Source organism: Callithrix jacchus, chromosome 7 (assembly GCF_049354715.1).
Source record: "Callithrix jacchus isolate 240 chromosome 7, calJac240_pri, whole genome shotgun sequence".
NCBI classification, from domain to species: Eukaryota; Metazoa; Chordata; class Mammalia; order Primates; family Cebidae; genus Callithrix; species Callithrix jacchus.
In genome coordinates, this window is record NC_133508.1 from 99,586,840 (window position 1) to 99,607,505 (window position 20,666).

General features: G+C 34.6%; 1 protein-coding gene across 50 annotated transcripts in view; it reads right to left on the bottom strand.

The window, feature by feature from the left end:
- Positions 1 to 20,666, bottom strand: part of DOCK7 (dedicator of cytokinesis 7) — a 239,316-nt gene that overhangs the window by 38,383 nt on the left and 180,267 nt on the right. For 27 of the 50 annotated variants that reach the window (XR_013520145.1, XR_013520143.1, XR_013520150.1 and 24 more), the window contains 7 exons: positions 18,141 to 18,323; positions 17,915 to 18,050; positions 14,070 to 14,166; positions 11,615 to 11,711; positions 9,622 to 9,756; positions 8,598 to 8,750; positions 18 to 176 (listed from right to left, as the gene is read on the bottom strand). Coding sequence is in view for 38 of the 50 variants with exons in the window: in XM_078332070.1 (XP_078188196.1) it covers positions 18 to 176; positions 8,598 to 8,750; positions 9,622 to 9,756; positions 11,615 to 11,711; positions 14,070 to 14,166; positions 17,915 to 18,050; positions 18,141 to 18,323 (960 nt within the window). In the remaining 12 variants the exon portion in view is untranslated. Of the gene's footprint in view, positions 1 to 17; positions 177 to 8,597; positions 8,751 to 9,621; positions 9,757 to 11,614; positions 11,712 to 14,069; positions 14,167 to 17,887; positions 18,051 to 18,140; positions 18,324 to 20,666 lie in introns of all 50 variants that reach the window. The other 23 variants (XR_013520144.1, XR_013520142.1, XR_013520149.1 and 20 more) reach the window with 1 other exon arrangement.

Consider the following 20,666-nt stretch of genomic DNA (forward strand, 5'->3'; position numbering starts at 1 on the left):
TAAGCAGTATTTCTGACCTGATCAGGAAATGTTGTTTCCCTCAATTCCAGATCTTCTTCAGCATACGTCAATATAGTCTTTAGAGAACGTCTTAAGAATTCTTCATTAAAATTCTGAGATGTGCCCACCAAGGAGGATAATGACATTGTTACCTGCATTTTAACCCTGGCAAAGTTCTGCAACAGAGAAATTATCAGGTCAATAGTTAATACAGGAACGCTTTTAAAAGTCTGCTATTTTTCCTTGCTTAAAAAAAAAAAAAAAGTATATTTAGTGAAAAAATACCATTCTAAGCAAAAATATTTTTAAAGTAATAAAATACATATATCAAAATCTTATTTTAGGAAGGATGTAAAAGTTAGAATTTTGTTGTGAATAATGGCTACAAAACAAAATTTTAAGAAGTCATGTGTTAGAGCTGAATTAGAAATTCTGCTTATGTCTTTAAATTGATTTATTATGAGGCATATGTTATTAATAAAACATTTTACAGATGAGGTTAAATAGCTTAATTGACATTATAAAACTCTTAAATGGTAGATACAGTATTTAAACTCTAGTCCATTTCATCATATCCATACTATGATGAAAGTAATTTAACACACATCACCATGCGTAAAGTCATGCAAGGTAGAATCTTTTGGAGTGATGGCTTTAAGAACTCGTAACTTACATTCTTTCTTTTTTAGTGTAAATTCACTTCTGCTCCACCATTCTCTACCATGAAATCACTCTTAAGAGATTATTGGGGATAATATATCAGCTGTCCAATCCAATATTTTTTGGTCAATATTCTTCACATCTTGGTATATCTAAATGCATTACTTTCTCCTTGAAAATCTCCTAATTTGTCTTTAATGGCACAACTTTATCCTGATTTGATTTCCCTGTTCTTTTTTGACTCTTTTTCTGTTTTGTTTTTCCTTGGCTCACTTTTCTAAATACTCGTATTCCCAAATATTCTGTCAAAAACTTTTTCTCACTTAACATACTCTAAAGAGTCTCATCCATGTCTTTGCTTCAACCAGTATATACGCATGTTTCTGTCACCAGCTGTTATGTCTCTGGAGAGCTCCAGACTATTGTATTTTACTAGATAGCACCATCTGTATGTCTCATAGGTACCACAAAGTCAACATGTTTAAAATACCTTCTCTTTCTACTGATTATCTAAAACAGTGAAGATACTATTCTTAGAGTCACGCCAAAAATCTAGGGATCAGCCCCTACTCATTCTCCCCTCTCATTTTTCATACCATAAACTCAAACCACACCATCTCCTAATGTGTTTCACTATATCCTTTCTCCATTCCCAATGCCTTCGCTTTATTTTACACCCTTACAATTTCTTATCTGGATTACTGTAATAACTTCCTAATCAATCTCTATGACTTTTTCTTTCATATCTCTCAGTCTATCTTCTACTTAGCACCAGGAAACATTTTGTAAAATATAAATCTGAACATGTGCCACCTCTCCCTAAAATGCTCCAAAGGAGCTGTCCAAAGTTTTGAGGAGAAAAATTCAAGAATTCAACTCAGTAAATATGTCACACTAGATAGTAGGCACTGAGAGTATAGTAATAAAATAATTTGTATTTGGAAAGGCCTAGCTTAGGCCTTTTCAATTACACCTTTATCCCTTACTCTTTCTTCCAGCCATAGCCATCAAGAAGTACTTAAAAAAAAAAAAAGCGTGGGCATGGTGGCTCATATCTGTAATCCCAACAGTTTGGGAGGTCAAGACAGGAGGTTCGCTTGAGGCCCAGAGTTTGAGACTGGCATGTCTACAATTTTTTTTTTTTTTTTAAATTAGCTTGGTGTAGTTGCACTTGCTTGTAGTCCCAGCTACTTGGGAGGCTGAAGTGGAAGGATCTTTTGTGCCAAGGAGTTCAAAGCTGTGCCACTGCACTCCAGTCTGGGCAAAAGAGTAAGACCTAATCTCCCAAAATTTAAAAAAGGTGCTAAAAAATTGCCTCTGTATTTGCCCATTTCCTTCTCTTTTTCCATGCCTTTCCAATTTTGCATGTGTCATTGTCTTTACTTAAAAAGCTCTACCCACTTAGCCAACTGATTGGGTAATTCTTCACCCTTACTTCAAACATCTCTTCTTTCTGAAAACCCATCCCTATTTTTCTATGTGCTTATGTAGTACCCTGTGCTTATCTCTCATTGTATTAATAACACCAAGTACTTATTCAACACTTGCTTAGTGCCATCTACTGTTATGTTTTATTTAATTTATATAACACTCACAAAACCATCTTAACTAGATTCATCTATTATTAAATAAACATTACTTTCTCATCCTCTCCCACTAGGTGCCAAGCTACTTGAAAAAAAAAATTGTTCTTTTAACTGTATCTGCCCAGTGTCTACTAAAGCAGCCAAGACAAAGTTCCATACTTTAATATATTGTACAATATACAGATATAATACTGTATCTGTTGAATAAACATAGGCCAGTTTTAAATCATCTATTCCTTTTTAGAAATACTACCTGATATTAATACTATAAATTGTCCTTTCTTCTTTTAATAAGGCTTTTCTAAAATAACAAAAAAAAAATCAAGAAAACTGAGTGTGGTCAAATTTTAGAGACTTTATTTCAAAAACTAAGTAAAATCAATAAAGTAACTGTATTCTTCTATTCTGGGTTAAGTCAGAGGACTTTGCTTCTGGTAAAAAAAAAAAGGACAGTATGAGATAGCTATTTCCCACTTCTGGATTTCATGTAAAAATAAAAGGTGAATAGAAGAAAAACCTATAAACTCTATCTACATCAAAATGAGGAGTCAAATATAATCCATTTATTAGAAAAATGTGAGGCTGCCAGCACAAGCTAAGTTAGGAAGTAGTTCCAATATAAGGCAAGGCAAGGAAAGCAAAGAGTGAGGAATCCCAGGGCTCAGATTTCAGAACTAATGAGGGAAACAAATATTTCCTCTAAGTAAGAAACTTGGCCAGGTATGATAGTAGCTTACACCTGAAATCCCAGCATTTTGGAAGACCAATACAAGAGAGTTGCTTGAGGTAAGGATTTTAAGACCAGCCTGGGCAACAGAGAGAGATGCCATCTCTACAAGAAGTAAAAAAAATTAGCCAGGCATGGTGGTGTGTGCCTATTAGTCCAAGCTACTTAGGAGGCCAGGGTGGGAGGATCCCTTGAGCTCAGGAATTTTGAGGCTGCAGTGAGCTATGACTGTACCACTGTACTCCAGCCTGGGCAACAGAGCAAGACCTTGTCTCTAATAAATAAATAAATACATATATAAGAAACTCATCTTGAAGTTACAAAACGGTTTGGGGGAAAAAAAGAGCTAAAAATCTGGTAAAATGAACAGAGATGGGTCATCAGAAAGTTTAGGCAGTTAGGCAAGATGTACCTGCAATAGCAAAATCCCAGCCAAAAAACACATTCCTAAAGGAACTCCCTGTAAATACCCAGGCCAAGATAACCCAGTTTATCCTATGTTGAGTAATAAAAAGGTAAGGAACAGCAGCAAAACTCACCAGATAAAGAATACTTAATAGACAAATGTTGTCATAAAACAGATGAATATTCTAATGAAATATTTTGACTTAAATAATAAAAAATTTATGAAGATATTATCTTTAGAAAAAAAAAAAAACAGGGCAGAATATAAGAACACAAGATCACGCCTGTAATCCCAGCACTTTGGGAGGCTGAGGCAGGTGGATCACCTGAGGTTGGGAGTTCAAGACCAGCCTGACTAACATGGAGAAACCCCATTTCTACTAAAAATACAAAAAAAAAAAATTAGCAAGGCATGGTGTTGCATGCCTGTAATCTCAGATACTTGGGAGGCTAAGGCAGGAGAATTGCTTGAACCCAAGAGGCAGAGGTTGCAGTGAGCCAAGATCATGCCACTGTACTCCAGCCTGGGCAACAAGAGCAAAACTCTGTCTCGGGAAAGACAAAAAAACTCAAGGAAAGACGGCAAAAATCAGAAAACAGTAACATATAATTGATTACATGTGAGCTGGTAAAGAAAATTTTTTACTTGAAAAAGAAAGGAAAAAAACAGAAATGAAGATGAAATTTTTAAAGTGTTAAAAAGGAGAAGACAAAAGCACAGGTAAAATAAAATATCTAACATATGTATAATGATACCCAGCAAAGAAACCCCAAACACAGGAACAAAACAAATATTTAATTTTATACTCAAGAAAATGTTCTGAAATAAATGAACTAAAAGTATACATCATGTGCCTGAGAAACTTAACACAAATCAGTCAATACTAAGACAAATATTCTAGAAAAAGACATTGAATTGTAAATATAAAGAAAATCTCAAGAGCAGCTGGGGAAAAAACATTATTTATAAGGGAGAAAAATATCAGGCTATCTTCCAATATAGCTACAACAATACAACAATATTTAAAGTCAGAAGATAATGGTACTCAAGTACCCTTTTTTTTCTATGAGCTATTCTTTATCTGATAAGTTGTGCTGATTTTCTCATGCTTATTATTATTCAAAGTCTAAGGCAAAAATTTCGTAACCACTCTTACTGTCCAAATTTCATAAACACCCTTGCTGTCCTGCAAGTACAGACAACTTTAAACAATCAAGAACTTGGAAAATTGGCCAGGTGCAGTGGTTATTATCTGTAATTCCACCACTCTGGGAGGACAAGGTGGGAGGATAACTTGAGCCCAGGAGTTCTGGGCTACAGTGAAGTACCATCACGCCACTGTAGTCTAGCCTGGGCGACAGAGGGAAACGCTGTCTCTACTTTTAAAAAGCGGGTGTGGGGGGGCAGGCAGAGCGAGGTGGCTCACACCTGCAGTCCCAGCACTTTGGAAGGCCATGTAGGGAGGACTGCCTGAGTCTAGGAGTTCAAGACCAGACTGGACAACAAAGTGAGTTCCTGTCTCTATCAAAACAAATAAAAAACCACTTGGAAAATATTACTCCTAAGAACCTTGATGAGGACAATATTTAGCTAAATAAAAGATAATTACAGCCCAAAAAAACTGGTGGTAAGCAATATTTCATTTTATAACTAAGACTATAAACTAAGACTGAAATGTTACAGCTAAAAAAAACTAGAAGGGTGAGAGAGGAGATGAAAAGAAGTACTTAACTATCTACAGGAGATGAAACAAATAACATTACTTGAAGGTGGCAATTAAATCAAGTAAAGTACATGCAGATTCAGCAATACAAATGTAAACAGTAAGAAAGATACTTTTTCAAAATATTGAGATACAAAGAATGACAGGGTAGAAGAAAGAAAGAAGAAAACCAGCAATTTAATCACTGTTCATTAAAGGGAGTTAACAGATACTTGTTTCAAGTAGTTTCTCAATATTTTTTCCATTATTATCTCCCTAATAAATATTTTTGAATATTTTTTCTAATTATATCCCTAAGATATTTTAATATCAGAGATGTACATATCTGTTTAGGTACTCTATGTATATCTGATTTATATACACACAAGAAAGTAAATAAAAAGCTTATTCTTTTTATTCAATTTAAGGTTATGAATGACTAGATAAAAATTTTAAGTTAAAGGCCGGGCACGGTGGCTCAAGCCTGCAATCCCAGCACTTTGGGAGGCCAAGGCAGGTGGATCACAAGGTCAAGAGATGGAGACCATCCTGGTCAACATGGTGAAACCCCGTCTCTACCAAAAATACAAAAAATTAGCTGGGCATGGTGGCGCGTGCGCATGCCTGTAATCCCAGCTATGCAGAAGTCTGAGGCAGGAGAATTGCCTGAACCCAGGAGGTGGAGGTTGCGGTGAGCCGAGATCACACCATTGCACTCCAGCCTGGGTAACAAGAGCGAAACTCTGTCTCAAAAAAAAAAAAAAAAATTTTTTTTAAGTTAAAAAATCTGAAAATGATTTACATTTAGCTTATCTTTATACCCTGGTTTTCTGAAAAACTTTTAATATAATCCTTAAGTTTAAATAAACTGTAATGTATCAAATTACACAAATAAATTAGCAACTTATATAACTATAAAACAAAAGTAGCAAGTAATCAAATATTTAAACCATTCAAAACTGCTGTTTATTTATCCAGCAAAAGAAAACAATTAAAAATTTCTTAAAAATTATTTCAGTGAACTTTTACCATTTGCTTGATAAAAGAAAGTAAGTTCTGGCTTCTAGATATTCATTAAAATACTGCTGACATTTTTTCTTTTCAGCAACTGACATGATTAAAAATGGGTTGAATAACTTTTGTAGAATGAAGTAATAAGTTGGAGAGGTTTTTTTGGGGGGGCGGGCTTAATTTTCAAAGCCCAAGTCACACATGAATGCACTGAGAACCAAATATAAATAATATTCACAAGGCAGCCAATGGAAGCAACCTCTTGCCACCTGACTCTGAGATCAAGCAACTGATTAAGTCTCCCAATCACAGTCATCTATTCTCCAGTTTCATAAGCCTAATTTTGCATACATTTTGTTTTTTGTTTATTTTTCATGGACTTATTGTCAATGCTGCTCATGTGATACCCAATAAGACCAATGAGAAAAATAAATACTGGGGAATGCCATGTTGTTGGGTAGTGTGGAGCTTTCGAGGACCATAGCTAAGATTTTTCTCATCCTCCACAGAAACCAGTTTTCATTCCCTTGGTGGTAATACTGCCCTGGTTGAGAATGCATGATCTCAAGAAATAGAGGACTAGGGGTATTGCATAACTATAAAGGCAACCATTAGAGCAAAACCAGAAATTTTCCTAAATGTGATAAACACTACATCCCAAAAACAAGGTGAACAGACCAGATAGCATAAGATGAAAACAACCAACACAATTATTTAAAGGGGAGGCAAGAGAGAAAGGGATAACACAACAATAAAATAGAATTCCAGGACATATCTAATATAATAACAAGTATGAGGTTGGATCATAAAGCAAAACTCAACTCTCACGTTGTATATGAGAGGCACACCTAAAATAAAGTGCAAATTAAAGAGCAGGCAAAGGTAATTAAAGTAAGTTCAAATTAAAAAGAAGGCAAAGGTCAAGATCTTAATACCATAAAAGATAAAATTCAGGCCAAAAAATAAAATAGAATAAAGGTTTTAAATGAAATCAAGATGGGTTCTTTTAAATTCCAAAGGAAAAAAACTTTTTTTTTTTTGAGACGGAGTTTCATTCTTGTTACCCAGGCTGGAGTGCAATGGCGCGATCTCGGCTCACCTCAACCTCCGCCTCCTGGGTTCAGGCAATTCTCCTGCCTCAGCCTCCCGAGTAGCTGGGATTACAGGCACACACCACCATGCCCAGCTAATTTTTTGTATTTTTAGTAGAGACGGGGTTTCACCATGTTGACCAGGATATGGTCTCGATCTCTTGACCTCGTGATCCACCCGCCTCGGCCTCCCAAAGTGCTGGGACCACAGGCTTGAGCCACCACACCCGACCGGAAAAAAACTCTTAAGAAGATGGAACAGTTACGAGTATTAGCACACCAAATAAAAGCTAAAGGAGAAACAGACAAACACATTATAGGCTTTAATGTAATTCTACCAAGTAGAATAAAAACAAGGATATGGAGAGACAGAATAATGTAATTAATAAGGTGAATTTATTTGGTATATGTTTAACTCAATTTTCTGAAAATAGAAATACCCCCTTTTAAAGATTTTTTTGTAGAATACCCGTAAAAACTGATTATATTTAGATACACAAATACAGAAATTCACAGTAAAGAAAGGGAGAAACAATATATTTGTACAATCACAATGTAATAAAGCTGAAAATTAACACTAAAAAAAATTTTTTTTTGAGACAGGATCTCACTCTGTCACTCAGGCTAGAGTATAGTAGTCTGTTCATAGCTCACTGCAATCTCAGACTCCTGGGGTCAAAGGAATCCTCCCACTTCAGCCTCCCAAGTAGTTGGGACCACAGGCATGGGCCACCAAGCCTGGCTAATAATTTTTTTTTTTTTAATAGATATAGGGTTTTACTCTGTCACCTAGGCTGGTCTCAAACTCCTGGCCTCAAGCAATCTTCCTTCCTTGGCCACCTAAAGTGTTGGGATTACAAGATGAGCCACTGGAACCAGCCAAAACTTTGAAACAAAAAGGCTAGTCAACTTTTTGGGTTAAAAAGAAAATACAAACTGAATATATCAGAACCAAAGAGATGCCAAAAACAGTGCTTAAAGGAAAATTCAAAACCTTAAATACTTACATGAGCAAAAATAAATGAACTAAATATTTGACTCAAAAAGGAAAAATACAATACATGAATATAATATATAATAAAAATGAAATTCTTCAAAGGTTGTGACATGTAATCATAAAATATCAAGCCAAGACACTTAAACTTTTATTTCTTTTTACTTAGGGACAACTAAAATTTAAAACTGCTCAATGTACATTTATATTCTAAGTTTGTACTAATTTAAATACATACACACACAAACGGAGATTTGGATTTTTGTAAGATATACACAGAATGAGAAATATCAAGACAGTCTATGATTACACTTAAAATATACAAAAACCTCTATACTTTCCCAAAAACTGATTTAATAACTATCAGCAGAAGTTATATTTCATTATGAATACAGAGAATTTTCATGATAAAATACTTACATTCCCAATCTCAAAGTTTTGCCTCATTAGTAGGTAAAGGGAAGCACTGGCGTGTGACCGTATCGTACTGATGCTACTGCTACAGTGTCGGAGAAGCCTGAGGCATAAATCAGCGCACTGCTCTGTCTCTTCTTCAAATAAGAGTTCAGGAAACTGTAAAATACCACCAACAACAAACCACCACTGAATTTTTACAGTAAAAGTTCCTGAAATATGTTAATATAACCTAAACTGGAGATCTGTTAGTATAGCCCAGAAATTAAAAGGAAGGTTAAGACAATATTAGCTAATGGTTAATAGTGTGAGACAGAGTCAGACTGGGTTCCAATGCTGATTACGCCACTTACTAACTAGTAGTGTGACATTGCACAAGTTTTCTCATCCACAAAATAGGCCCCAAGGGATTGTTGTGAAGCTTCTATCAGAATGTGCATAAAACACTTAGTAATCAACATATATAAATTTTATATTTATTATAAAATAATACATAAGTAATTTTCATCAACATCTCTGCATTCCATCTTCTAGGATGATTAAAATGAAATCGCTATCTTCAAAATTTAAGAATATTCATATTTCTGAGGGAAAACAAACATAAGAAGTAAATATTGAAAGCAACTGAACAAACATCTTCTTTTCCATTCATCATAGAATAGTTTCAGTGGGTTCAACTGCTTACATATTGAATGCTATATAAATTGAGTTTTTAAAAAAACAGAACAAAGTGAAGAGAAAACAAGAGAAGCCCCATTTTTAAGACAGGCTATTAATTTCAGGCTCTTCTTCACATCAAAAATACTATTTTTTAAACCAGAACTGGTTAAAGGTGATTCAAATAAATCAAAAATTCCAAAAGGCAGGCAGCAGCAGAAAGGCAAAGAAGAATCAAGGGTCTTAGGTTATTAGTTAAATTGTAACTACACATATTAATTAATATATTACTACATATATTAACCAATGATGTGTAAAATGATTGTGAACAAAGAAAAACGTCTGACAACACTGCAGGTACAAAATAACCTACCTTTGAAACCAAGGCTCTCTGTGTAGCAAAACAGTGTTGTAGATAAACTGCACTTTGGTTACAGGCCATGCTGTGTAGTAGCACTTTTAGCACTCCACCAAGAATGCTCTCTTTGGATTCTGTTACAGAAACGGTCTACAATTTAAAAATAAACAAATAAAATAGAGATGTACCTGCAATTTAGTTGGGGAAGTAGAATATGTAAAGTTTTAAAAGATTAAAAAATGACTATATAAGATCTAGGATGGCTTCAAGAGGGAGCTGAGAAGGATTTGAATAAGAAAAGGAGAAAAAAATAAATATAATTTAAGTGAGAAAAAAGGAGCAAGATACAATGGCAGGAAATCATAAGGTGTGTTTTAGGAAAATTAGTAAGTAAATTTGAATTGACTTGAGGTTCAGTAGAAAATAACTAGAGATAAGGCTAAAAAATGCAATGGTGCCTATAGCAAAGAATATTGGCAGTAAACAAATAACTATTCTTTGAAATACTGAATTTTAGCTGGAGACTTTGAATCCAGCGACAGAGAGAGGTAAACAAAAGAGAGGTTTCATTTTCTGAGTCATGCCCTTAAAAGAAGAAACTACTCTGTTGTTGCTGTTTCTTTTCACAGTGAAATATAGACCTGATGATGGCTGCGGCTCAGGCAACCATCTTGGATTAAGTATCTTGGACTTACCATTTCTTTTGATTCTCTTTGTAGTAATAGCTGAGACCTACTCCAGCTCTCCAGCTAATAAACACCAAATTATAAAGAGCGTTCTAACTCTGAAGTTTCCCAACTTTTTCTTCAGGCAATGTAAAATATTAAATTTTTGGTATTTTTAAAACTTTAGTCAGGATAATGAATGATAAAATCTTTTTTTTCTTGAGCTGGAGGCTCGCTCTGCCATCCAGGCTGAAGTGCAGTGGTGTGATCTCCACTCACTGCAACCTCCGCTTCCTAGCTTCAAGCATTTCTTGTGCCTCAGCCTCCTGAGTAGCTGGGATTACAGGTGCACACCACCACACCTGGCTAATTTTTGTATTTTTAATAGAATCAGGATTTTGCCCTGTTGTCCAGACTGGTCTTGAACTCCTGACTTCAAGTGATCCGCCCACCTCAGTTTCCCAAAGTGCTGGGATTACAGGCATAAGTTACCATGCCCAGCCATAAAATATTTTTAAAAGAAAAGTCTTACTAAAATGTACAGAATGGATGGTAGGAAGAACACAGAGTAACTATCATGAAGCAGACGGCCATTGTAGTGGTAGCAGAAAAGAAATGAAAGGAATAGGTGACAAACATATCCACTAAAACATCTGAGAGATATTGCCAACTGATTTGAATACTGGCTCTTCTACATACTAGTTGTGTCATTATGGGCAGTTATTTAACATCTTTGTGCCTAAGTGTTCTCATCTACAAGATGAGGTTACTGACAGTTTCAATGGCATGAGTTTCTTAGAAGGATCAAATGAGTTAATATTTGTAAAGTGCTTAGGACAATGTTTAACACAGAAAAAAACTAAATAAATGTTGGATATCACATTGTTACTAACAGAATAATACCACCTAGAGGGCTTCTGTTAGGACTCAACAAGATGATTATAGATAAAGAGCCTGAAACACTGCTGTAGGATACAGAAGATACTGCATAAACCCTGTGTATGTATATGTAGCTACAGCTATACAGGCATGTTGAATCTCACATGATGGCAGAACACCCAACTATAAATACTCAGAGGATATTTGGAAATGTAAAACTAGGCCACAAAGGGGAATGACAAGGAGATAAAGATTTCATAATTCTCCTCCATGAAGAAATGGTTGAAGCAATGGGAATTTATAATTACAGAGAATCTCAGCATGTTTGGAATGAAACTTTTAGGAACTACTAATATTTAAATGTAATTACATAAAATGTAATTTTATGGCTCACAGTAAAAACTTTTCCCCCAACCTCAATTTACCAAATCTGTATTTTAAATTTCTCTTCTTTGCGTTCTTACCTGAACAACAATCTCTAATGTATCCAAAATGATTAGGTTTGCTTCTGTAGCCAGGTTTCCATCAATCAGTGCTTCATGTTCAATCTCTGCTCTTGATCTAATACAAAACATTGTAAGAAATTATACTTACCTTTTTAAAAGCCACAATTCTTAAAATATTTAAGGATGCATAAAAATAAAAAATTTGAAACAATTTTCAATATTTGCCTGATAAACAATTACAAGAGAATAAAAAGAAAGGCAATAGTTTACACCTTTACTCTGTCTTTTGTTAACTATGACAATACACATTTTCTCATCCCATTATGGAAGCATAATGCCACTAAAAGCATTAAATGTTTATGTTTTAGCTTTCAAACACGCAGAAGACACAGTTTTATTCTAAGTGACACTGACACTAGGTGGTGCTATGTGGGCTTGTATTTAGGATGCTTCACAGAAAACAACATTCAAATATTTAGTATTCATCTTACTATTTCAAAGATTTCCAATGTTTGTATTCAGGATAAATGTACTTAGTTTGTCTAAGGTTTCATCTAACTTTCCTCAAAATTTTTAATATAAATATGCTCAGATGGTAATTTAACTCTTCAATAAAACTAGATGGAATCACTCATTGGAAAGAAAACAATTTGGGGGGAAAAAGGATGTGAGGTGATGAATATGCTAGTTAGCCTGACTGGTAATCATTTCACAATTTACACATATATTAAAAGATCATGTTATATTCTGTAAATATACACAAATTTTGTCAATTATAACTCAATAAAGCTAGAAAAATAAGAAAAAAAAAGTATGATGCAATAAAGTGGTTTGCTTAAATACTAATATTTTTATAAGTATCATTTAATGCAAATAAAAATTTAAGCATAAACATTTATGCTTTTAATGGCATTATGCTTCTGTAATGGGATGAGAAGTGTGTATTGCCATGGTTAACAAAAGGCAGGGTAAATGTGTGAACTATTGCCTTTTTTCCTATTCTCTATTAATTACACATTATTTATGAATATAGCTGACATTTTTGCTTTAGCAACAATAGATATACAGACACTATATATTATACCAAAGTAGACAAAATAACACATAAAGTACAAGACATATTAAATGCTAACTTTTCTAAGTTTGTAGATCTGTGAGTCTGTGAATCTTTATTATTACCACTAAAGAGAATACTTCATGAATTTACATTTTACAAATTCAGTTTAAGAATAAAAGCACTTAGAGAGGCTGAGGCTGGGGATCACTCGAGCCCAGGAGTTAAAGACCAGCCTGCGTAATACAGCAAAACTCTGTCTCTACAAAAAATACAAACATTATCTGGGTGTGGTGGTGCACAGCTTTAATCCCAGCTACTTGGGAGGCTGAGGTGGGAGGCTCACCTAAACCTGGGAGGTCAAGGCTGCAGTGAGTCATGACTGGGCCACTACACTTCAGCCTGGGTGACAGAGTGAGACCTTGTCTCAAAAATATAAATAATAAAACATAGTTATCAAAATTAAACTGGAAAGTAAAATATTTAATGTTCAAACTTAAATTTTCCAGTGAGATATTATAAAGAAACATAACAAGATGATTTAAACAAAAAGAATCAGGAGAACACCAAAAAAGTCTCCCTCAAAACACAGTAGGTTAAGCCAAGAGAACATGTTCTATAAATGCAGAAATAAAGTAATATACTAATAGTATACTACCTGGCTGCTCTGTGATTTCTAAAAAATAACAACTGTAGAAAAGCCATCAGAGAACACATTCAAAGGTTAAGAATTTTAATATATTTATATTACATTCAGTATCTGATTATTTCAAGCTCTCATACATATGCTACTGAAACTTGTTTCTCTCTGCTGGCTCTCACTTGTTTCCTCTGTTTTAAGCTACTGAGGGCTAACTTATTAATTCTCAAGTGAAAAATTTTAGTACCCTGACTCAATGCCAAATCTCAAGCCAGGCAAGTTCACCTGCAGCCACTTGGGCAGTGAGAAGACTCATGTAAGTGCATTCTAGGTGTTTATGGCAGTAGGGTCAGTCAACGTACCTAGTCTGCCTTTATGACAGAAACAGAAGACCTGCATTGTTTTGTCTTATTTCAATTATATGCTCCAAGAGGATAAATATTAGGTTTCTAATTCTTTGAGATATTTAAAATACTAGTTCAATGTGACACCTAAAATATGTTCGAAATATAGTTGCTGAATGCATTTTCCAAGAGGCTGTGTTGGAGAGAATGGAGTTTAAAATATAACATTTTGCCTTACTATACCACGACAAGTTCTTCCTCCAAATCTTTTTTAAATCTAAAATTTTTAAATTTAAATATTTTGTCCTCTAAGGCTTAATATATTTATTAAATGTAAATACTAAATATAAATATAAAGTAAAAGTAATCATTTTCCTCTTGCATTTAAAATTCAACAAGCCCATAAATAACATAAAATAGAGAGCTCTCTATTACTTGTCAAGCTTCTCTGTGTTTTGACGCCAGTGAGTCATATCTTTTCTCCACCTCAAATTTTCTTGACTTCCAAACGCACTTCCAGATGGGCTTCTCTCTGCCAAATAAATTTCAAAAGTTATTTCAGTTGGATCACATATATGTATACTTGCAAACACATAAGGAATATCATATAATAATTTGTACATAGCCATTTTATCCACAGTACAGGTGGAAAAACCTGACAACAGTGCTTTTTATTAAAAATTTTCACAATAATTTCATAAGAAATGTATTTGGTATATGAATTTTTTTAAATACCCCTTTAAATGCGTATTGTTTATTTAAACAAATGTTCTAACACTGATTTCCTTAAAATTTTAACCATGGTTTATAAGGCTTTACATAATATGACTTTGTTTCCTACCACTCTTCTTGCTTACCGCTTTCTGTTATCTTTGCAAATCTATCAGTATATAGTCTGACTATGTATGCTTCTGACTTACAACCTGTGCAATGGTTGTAAGTTTTTTCCTTTTTCCTAACTGTTCTTCTCATAAATTTTCATTTATTGCCTCCTTAGAAAGGCTTCCCACTCTCCTTTCCTTTTACTTTGCTCTGTTCCTTTCCACTTAGGACCACAACTATATAAGCTTTGCTCTGTTCCTTTCCACTTAGGACCACAACTATATAAGCTCCTTAAGAACAGAAATATGTACTTTGTCCAGCATGTTTTATCCAGGATAATAAAGTGGTGCATACTGAGAGCTCAGTAAGTTTCTGTTAATTACGTAAACAAAATAGGAAGGATTCCTAACTACTTCTTTCAGTCTACATAAGGTAGAACAAGAGGAAGAATGGAGTTTTCTCTTAAGAGGTTTCTAGGTTTGAAGGCAGACTGCATGTATGGATTCCTTTAAGGAGTGGAAGCAATATAAATGTTTCATACAATCCATTAGAAGTGGAAAGAGCATTGAGAATTAGCGAATATACAAATATACATTTAAACAATGGACTCAGTCATGATTTCAACTTTCAGCTACAAAACTAAATGCTTGTTTTTGAAAAACATAAGACTTTAAATTGGTTGGGAGAATGGAAGAATAATACAAGTAAAAGTTTAGAGTTCAAATAGAAATTTTAAAAATACTGAAAAAATACAACTATATATAGGTCAATTGAAGAAATACAAAAATGCTGAGAAATAAGAATAATTTCCTGTACAATAAAGGACATGTCTGTATTTCTTCTAATTTCTTTCCCTTTCCTTTCCTTTCCTTTCCTTTCTTTCGTTCTCTTTCCCTTTTTAAAATTTTGAAATCCGTGTCTGCCATGTGTGTACCTATGCAACTATCTTGCACATTCTGCACATGTACCCCAAAACCTAAAATGTAATTTAAAAAAAAAAAGAGAGAGAGCAAAGAAAGAAAGATAACTGAAAATAATGGGACTTGTACTATGGTGCTAATGAACTCCTTATGGATTCCTTATTAAACAATTAATTTTGGAAAAAAAAAAGAAAAGAAATTTGTGAAAAAAAAAACAAAAAGATATGCCTATATCAAGATAGTTAGCAAAATTAAGATCTATTTACATTTCTATCATTTACATTTTTTTCCCACAAAACTTGTCTCTCATTAGTTAATAATGTCTTAGAACTAAAAGTTAAGAAAAAGAAAATAATGTCTTTAGACCTAATAAACCAATGTCTATTATTGACCTGGCTTAAATGTAGCAATGTAAATAAGACTTAAAAAGGCTTAGGTTTTCTAAGACAAGAAGACTTCAATTCTTATATTCAAACAATAATAGATTTCCTGGGGCCATAGATTTAAAAATATAGCAAGTATATTGTTAATAGCTCCATTCTTGCCAAAAATAAACCTCAGGGCTATGGTATAATAGAAGGAATGCTAAATTAGAAACCCAAAGATCCTGGTTCTGTCACTTAGTTTATAATCTTAGGCAAAGTTATTTACTTCTTTGTGTTTTATTTTCTTAATCTAAAAGATGACTGTAATTATTCATTAGGTTTTGGTAGTAATTAAATGATCTCGGTAAAATTTAACTTTCATACTTTTTCAGAGAATTCCTATACATAATAAATGAATTAAAAGAAAAACCAAAAGTACACTGTAAATTGTATATAACTGAAGAGAAAAAATGGTGCTCTATTATTTTTTTTTAAGTCAAAGACTTTGTTTTGTGGTAACTTTGTTACTATAAAACACATAGTATATAAATGATACTTAAATAGATTATCATTATGCTTATGGCCTGTCAGAAAAAAATTAAAAATCCATTCACACTTACATTTGCATTTTAAGTCAACAAACACATATTTGTGATTATGCTGTTGGCATGTACCACGTACACATATGACCAACCCATGGCCCTGGCCTTAAGAAACTCTTAGCAACAATATTGTCTGTATGTCACTTTAGAATTTGCAAAACGTTGGCTGGGCGCAGTGGCTCACGCCTGTAATCCCAGCACTTTGGGAGGCCGATGCGGGTGGATCACGAGGTCAAGAGATCGAGACCATCCTGGTCAAAATGCTAAAACCCCATCTCTACTAAAAATACAAAAAATTAGCTGGGCATGGTGGCACGTGCCTGTAGTCCCAGCTACTCAAGACGCTGAGGGAGGAGAATTGCCTGAACCCAGGAGGCGGAGGTTAAGGTGAGCCGAGATCACGCCATTGCACTCCAGCCTGGGTAACGAGAGCAAAACTCCGTCTCAAAAAAAAAAAAGAATTTGCAAAATGTTTCTGCATACATGGTTGCTATAAAAATAATACAATCAGTTACAGTAGGTTCTAAATTCTGAAAACAATCACAAATTTGTAAGGAAAAGGAAGGTAGGGAGATTAAGTGACTTGGCCAAGGTTATACGGCTAATGAGTAGCAGACCTGGGATTAGAAAACCAGTCTCAAATGCTACTAAACTGTTTTGTCTCACTGATATTTGAGTTTGACGGGCAATATTTTGCCTTATATACAGGGCATATTAATTCATTTTGCAAATGAAGAGTAAAAAGGGGCCAGTTGTGGTGGCCCACACCTGTAATCCCAGCACCATGAGAGACCAAGGTGGGAGGATTACATGCACTCAGGAATTCGAGACTAACCTGGGTAACATAGTGAGACCCTGTTTCTAAAACAAACAAACAAACAAAAAATTAGTTGGGCATGGTGGCACATATCCGTAGTCCCAGCTACTAGGATAGGTGTGTACTGGTGGGTGAGGGTGTGAGAATTGCTTAGGTGAGGGAGATCAAGGCTACAGTAAGCCACGATCACACCACTGCACTCCAGCTTGGGTGACAGAGCAAGAATCTGTCTCACAAAAAAAAACAAGTAAAAGAGATGTCATACAGAATGAGCCCTAATGTAAACTATGGACTCTGGGTGACGATGTGTTAATGTAGGTTCACCAGTTACAACAAATGTGCCACTCTGATAAGGGATGTTAATAATGGGGGAGACTATGCATATGTAGGGATAAGGGGCATATGGGAAATCTCTGTACTTTTCCTCAGTTTTGCTGTGAACTTAAAACTGCTCCACAAAAATGTAGTCTATTGAAAAAAGGGAGGATGGATGCTATTAATAATAACAAAAGGGCAACAGGCTAAACTGAGACTATCTAGAGAAAACTGGGAAGTATGTTGACTCCTCTTAAATCAGAATTCTAACTTGTATTATTGTAGAGAAATGATTATTCAAGTTAATTCAGTTAAACTTAAAACAATCTTTAAAAAGCATAAGATTGACATTGAAGACTAACAACAACGATCATTCCAATATAGAACTCAAGGAAATTGAAAAAATTCTCACCAGAAGGAGAAGCTATTGTGTACGTACCAAGCTGTCCTCGGCTTCGACGCACCATTTCTTGCCTAGCACCTATGCTCCCAAGAATAGCTTCTTCAAGCTTTGCTCTCATGTCTTTTGATTTCTTAAAGGTCAAGCTGTTCATTCTTTCAAACACTTTTTTCCCCTAAAATTTAAACATTAGAAGAGAAGTGGCATTGAAGACATTTTCTTCTATTTTTCCCACATTGTTTCCTTTCTTGTTCTTTGCACTTACTTTATACTCAAAGCAAGATACACAGAGATAAAGCAGATCTAATAGCCGGTTTAGCTGCAAGACCGAGAGATCTGTAAACCACTTCTGTAGAACTGTTTCATCTGCATTTTTGAGAACCCAAAGTAGACAGATCAAAAGGCTTCGACTTGATTCTGCTGAAAAGGTAGTGTGTTGTCTGCCACTCTGAAAATAAAGAGCAGTAGAATGAGACACATTGATCAAAGACCATTTCTTGTTTTTTGGCTATCAACTCTTTTCTTCTAAAAACAATAAAAGTTGTTTAAAAATAATATATTTAAAAAGAACCATTTGATTTAGACAACATTTCTATAAAACGATCATATACAACCTTAAGGTTAAGAGCCTGAAGTTTAATGAACCTTTCCTGCTAACAGAGGTTTGCTTTAATTTCTTGCATGACTGCCAGCAAAGAATAAATAAATGTTAATAGAAAACGTAAAGAGAAAAACTAAAAGATTCTACCATTAAAAATTAAAGATATATATCATAGAATATCAGATATGATGAAAATAAAGGAAAAAAGCAACTGACTCACAGTAAATAAGAGTGAGCTAAGAATAGAAAGTAATGACAAAATAAGTATATTAGGCTTAGAAGACTATTGTTTCTAATCAATCACCACTGATAGGCTGGGCACGGTGGCCTCATGCCTATAATCCCAGCACTTTGGGAGGCCAAGGTGGGTGGATCACGAGGTCAACAAATTGAGACCATCCTGGTCAACATGGTGAAACCCCATCTCTACTAAAAATACAAAAAATTAGCTGGGCATGGTGGTGCGTGCCTGTAGTCCCAGCTACTCGGGAGGCTGAGGCAGGAGAATTGCCTGAACCCAGGAGACGGAGGTTGCAGTGAGCCGAAATCGTGCCATTGCACTCCAGCTTGGGTAACAAGAGCGAAACTCTGTCTCAAAAAAAAAAAAAAAATCACCACTGATACAAAGGGGAAAAGACTTAGGCCATATAGAAGTAAAAAGCTACTTTTACTTATAGCATTTAAAGTTGAAATGCTATTTTCAATCATCAATCTATATTAGTATATCGTATATACAACAGAAATGAAAAACTAAATAAAAATGTATTTACAGTACCATTTATTGGACATATACTCTGTTCCAGTCATCATACTAAGCACTTGACATACATTATTTGATTTAGTCCTCCAACAGGATTACCAAGCAGACTGTATCATCCCAATTTTACAGATAAGAATACAAATGACAATAACGATGACAAAAATAAAATTTGAAATGTGCAAGAAACTATGTTAATCATATTTTATTTAACTCTCACAACAATTATAAACTATAATATTAAATATTATTATTTCTAGTACACAGGTAAGAAAACTGAAGGCTAGAGATTAATTTGCCTTAAATCATATACTGTACTAAGAAAGGATAAAGCTAAGATTTTAGTCCAGGTTAACCACACTCCAAAGCCTTTACTCTTCACTATTATACTATGTTCTAATATTCAGTTGACTAATATACTAACTAAAAATGAGGAAAAAGTAGAGGGAATGTTGAAAAGAAAGCTGAACATACACAACTGTTGAAGTCATGATCTCACCTACCTTACCAATGTTCCTTCTATACTGGATGATGATTAATGACCAAATGCTTTATGTATATTAACTCATTTATCCTTCACAATCACTCAAATAAGTATTATTACTCACTCCATCTTACAGAAAAAAGAAAAAACTTGAGCAACCAGAAGTATTTTATAATAAGTGGCAGGACAAGAATTTCAACACAGAAAGCATAGCTCCAGAGACACAAGCTCCAGTTCATATCCACTTTTGTTTACTGCCTCTCATGGCTGCCCATGCATATAAGCAAATTCACCCACATAAGCTTGGTTAACTACTTTGCTATACTGTTTTTGAGCTGGGCACAAAAGAACTTTGATCTAAATCCCTGAATCCACAATCACTGTCATAAGGAAAATGCTTGGTTATTTTAAAAACAGACACTTTTTATATCTGAACTTTTAGGTATGCATAAATACAAAGCACTGACTGAATTTTCAAGTACCTATTTTTTAGAAATACAATTAAAAAATTATTCTCAACTTGACAAACAGGCACACACACTGACATCTCTTTATTCCCACATAAACTGCCAATAACACAGTGGCACATTTTGGAAAAAGACATATATGAAAAAGAGTAAGGTAGAGATGTCAGTTTTCCCTCAAATTGTTCTATGGGATCAATGCAATTATTATTATTTTTTTTTTCTTTTGAGACAGAGTTTCGCTCTTGTTACCAAGGCTGGAATGCAGTGGCGCAATCTTGGCTCACCGCAACCTCCGCCTCCTGGGTTCAGGCAATTCTCCTGCCTCAGCCTCCTGAGTAGCTGGGATCAATGCAATTCTAACCAAAATCCCAGTCGGGTTTTCCTAAAACTTTGACTAATGATTTTTAAAATTTAATGGGGGAAAAGCAGAAAGGCAAGAAGAGCCAAGATATTCTTGAAGAAGAACAAGGTGGGATGTTGGG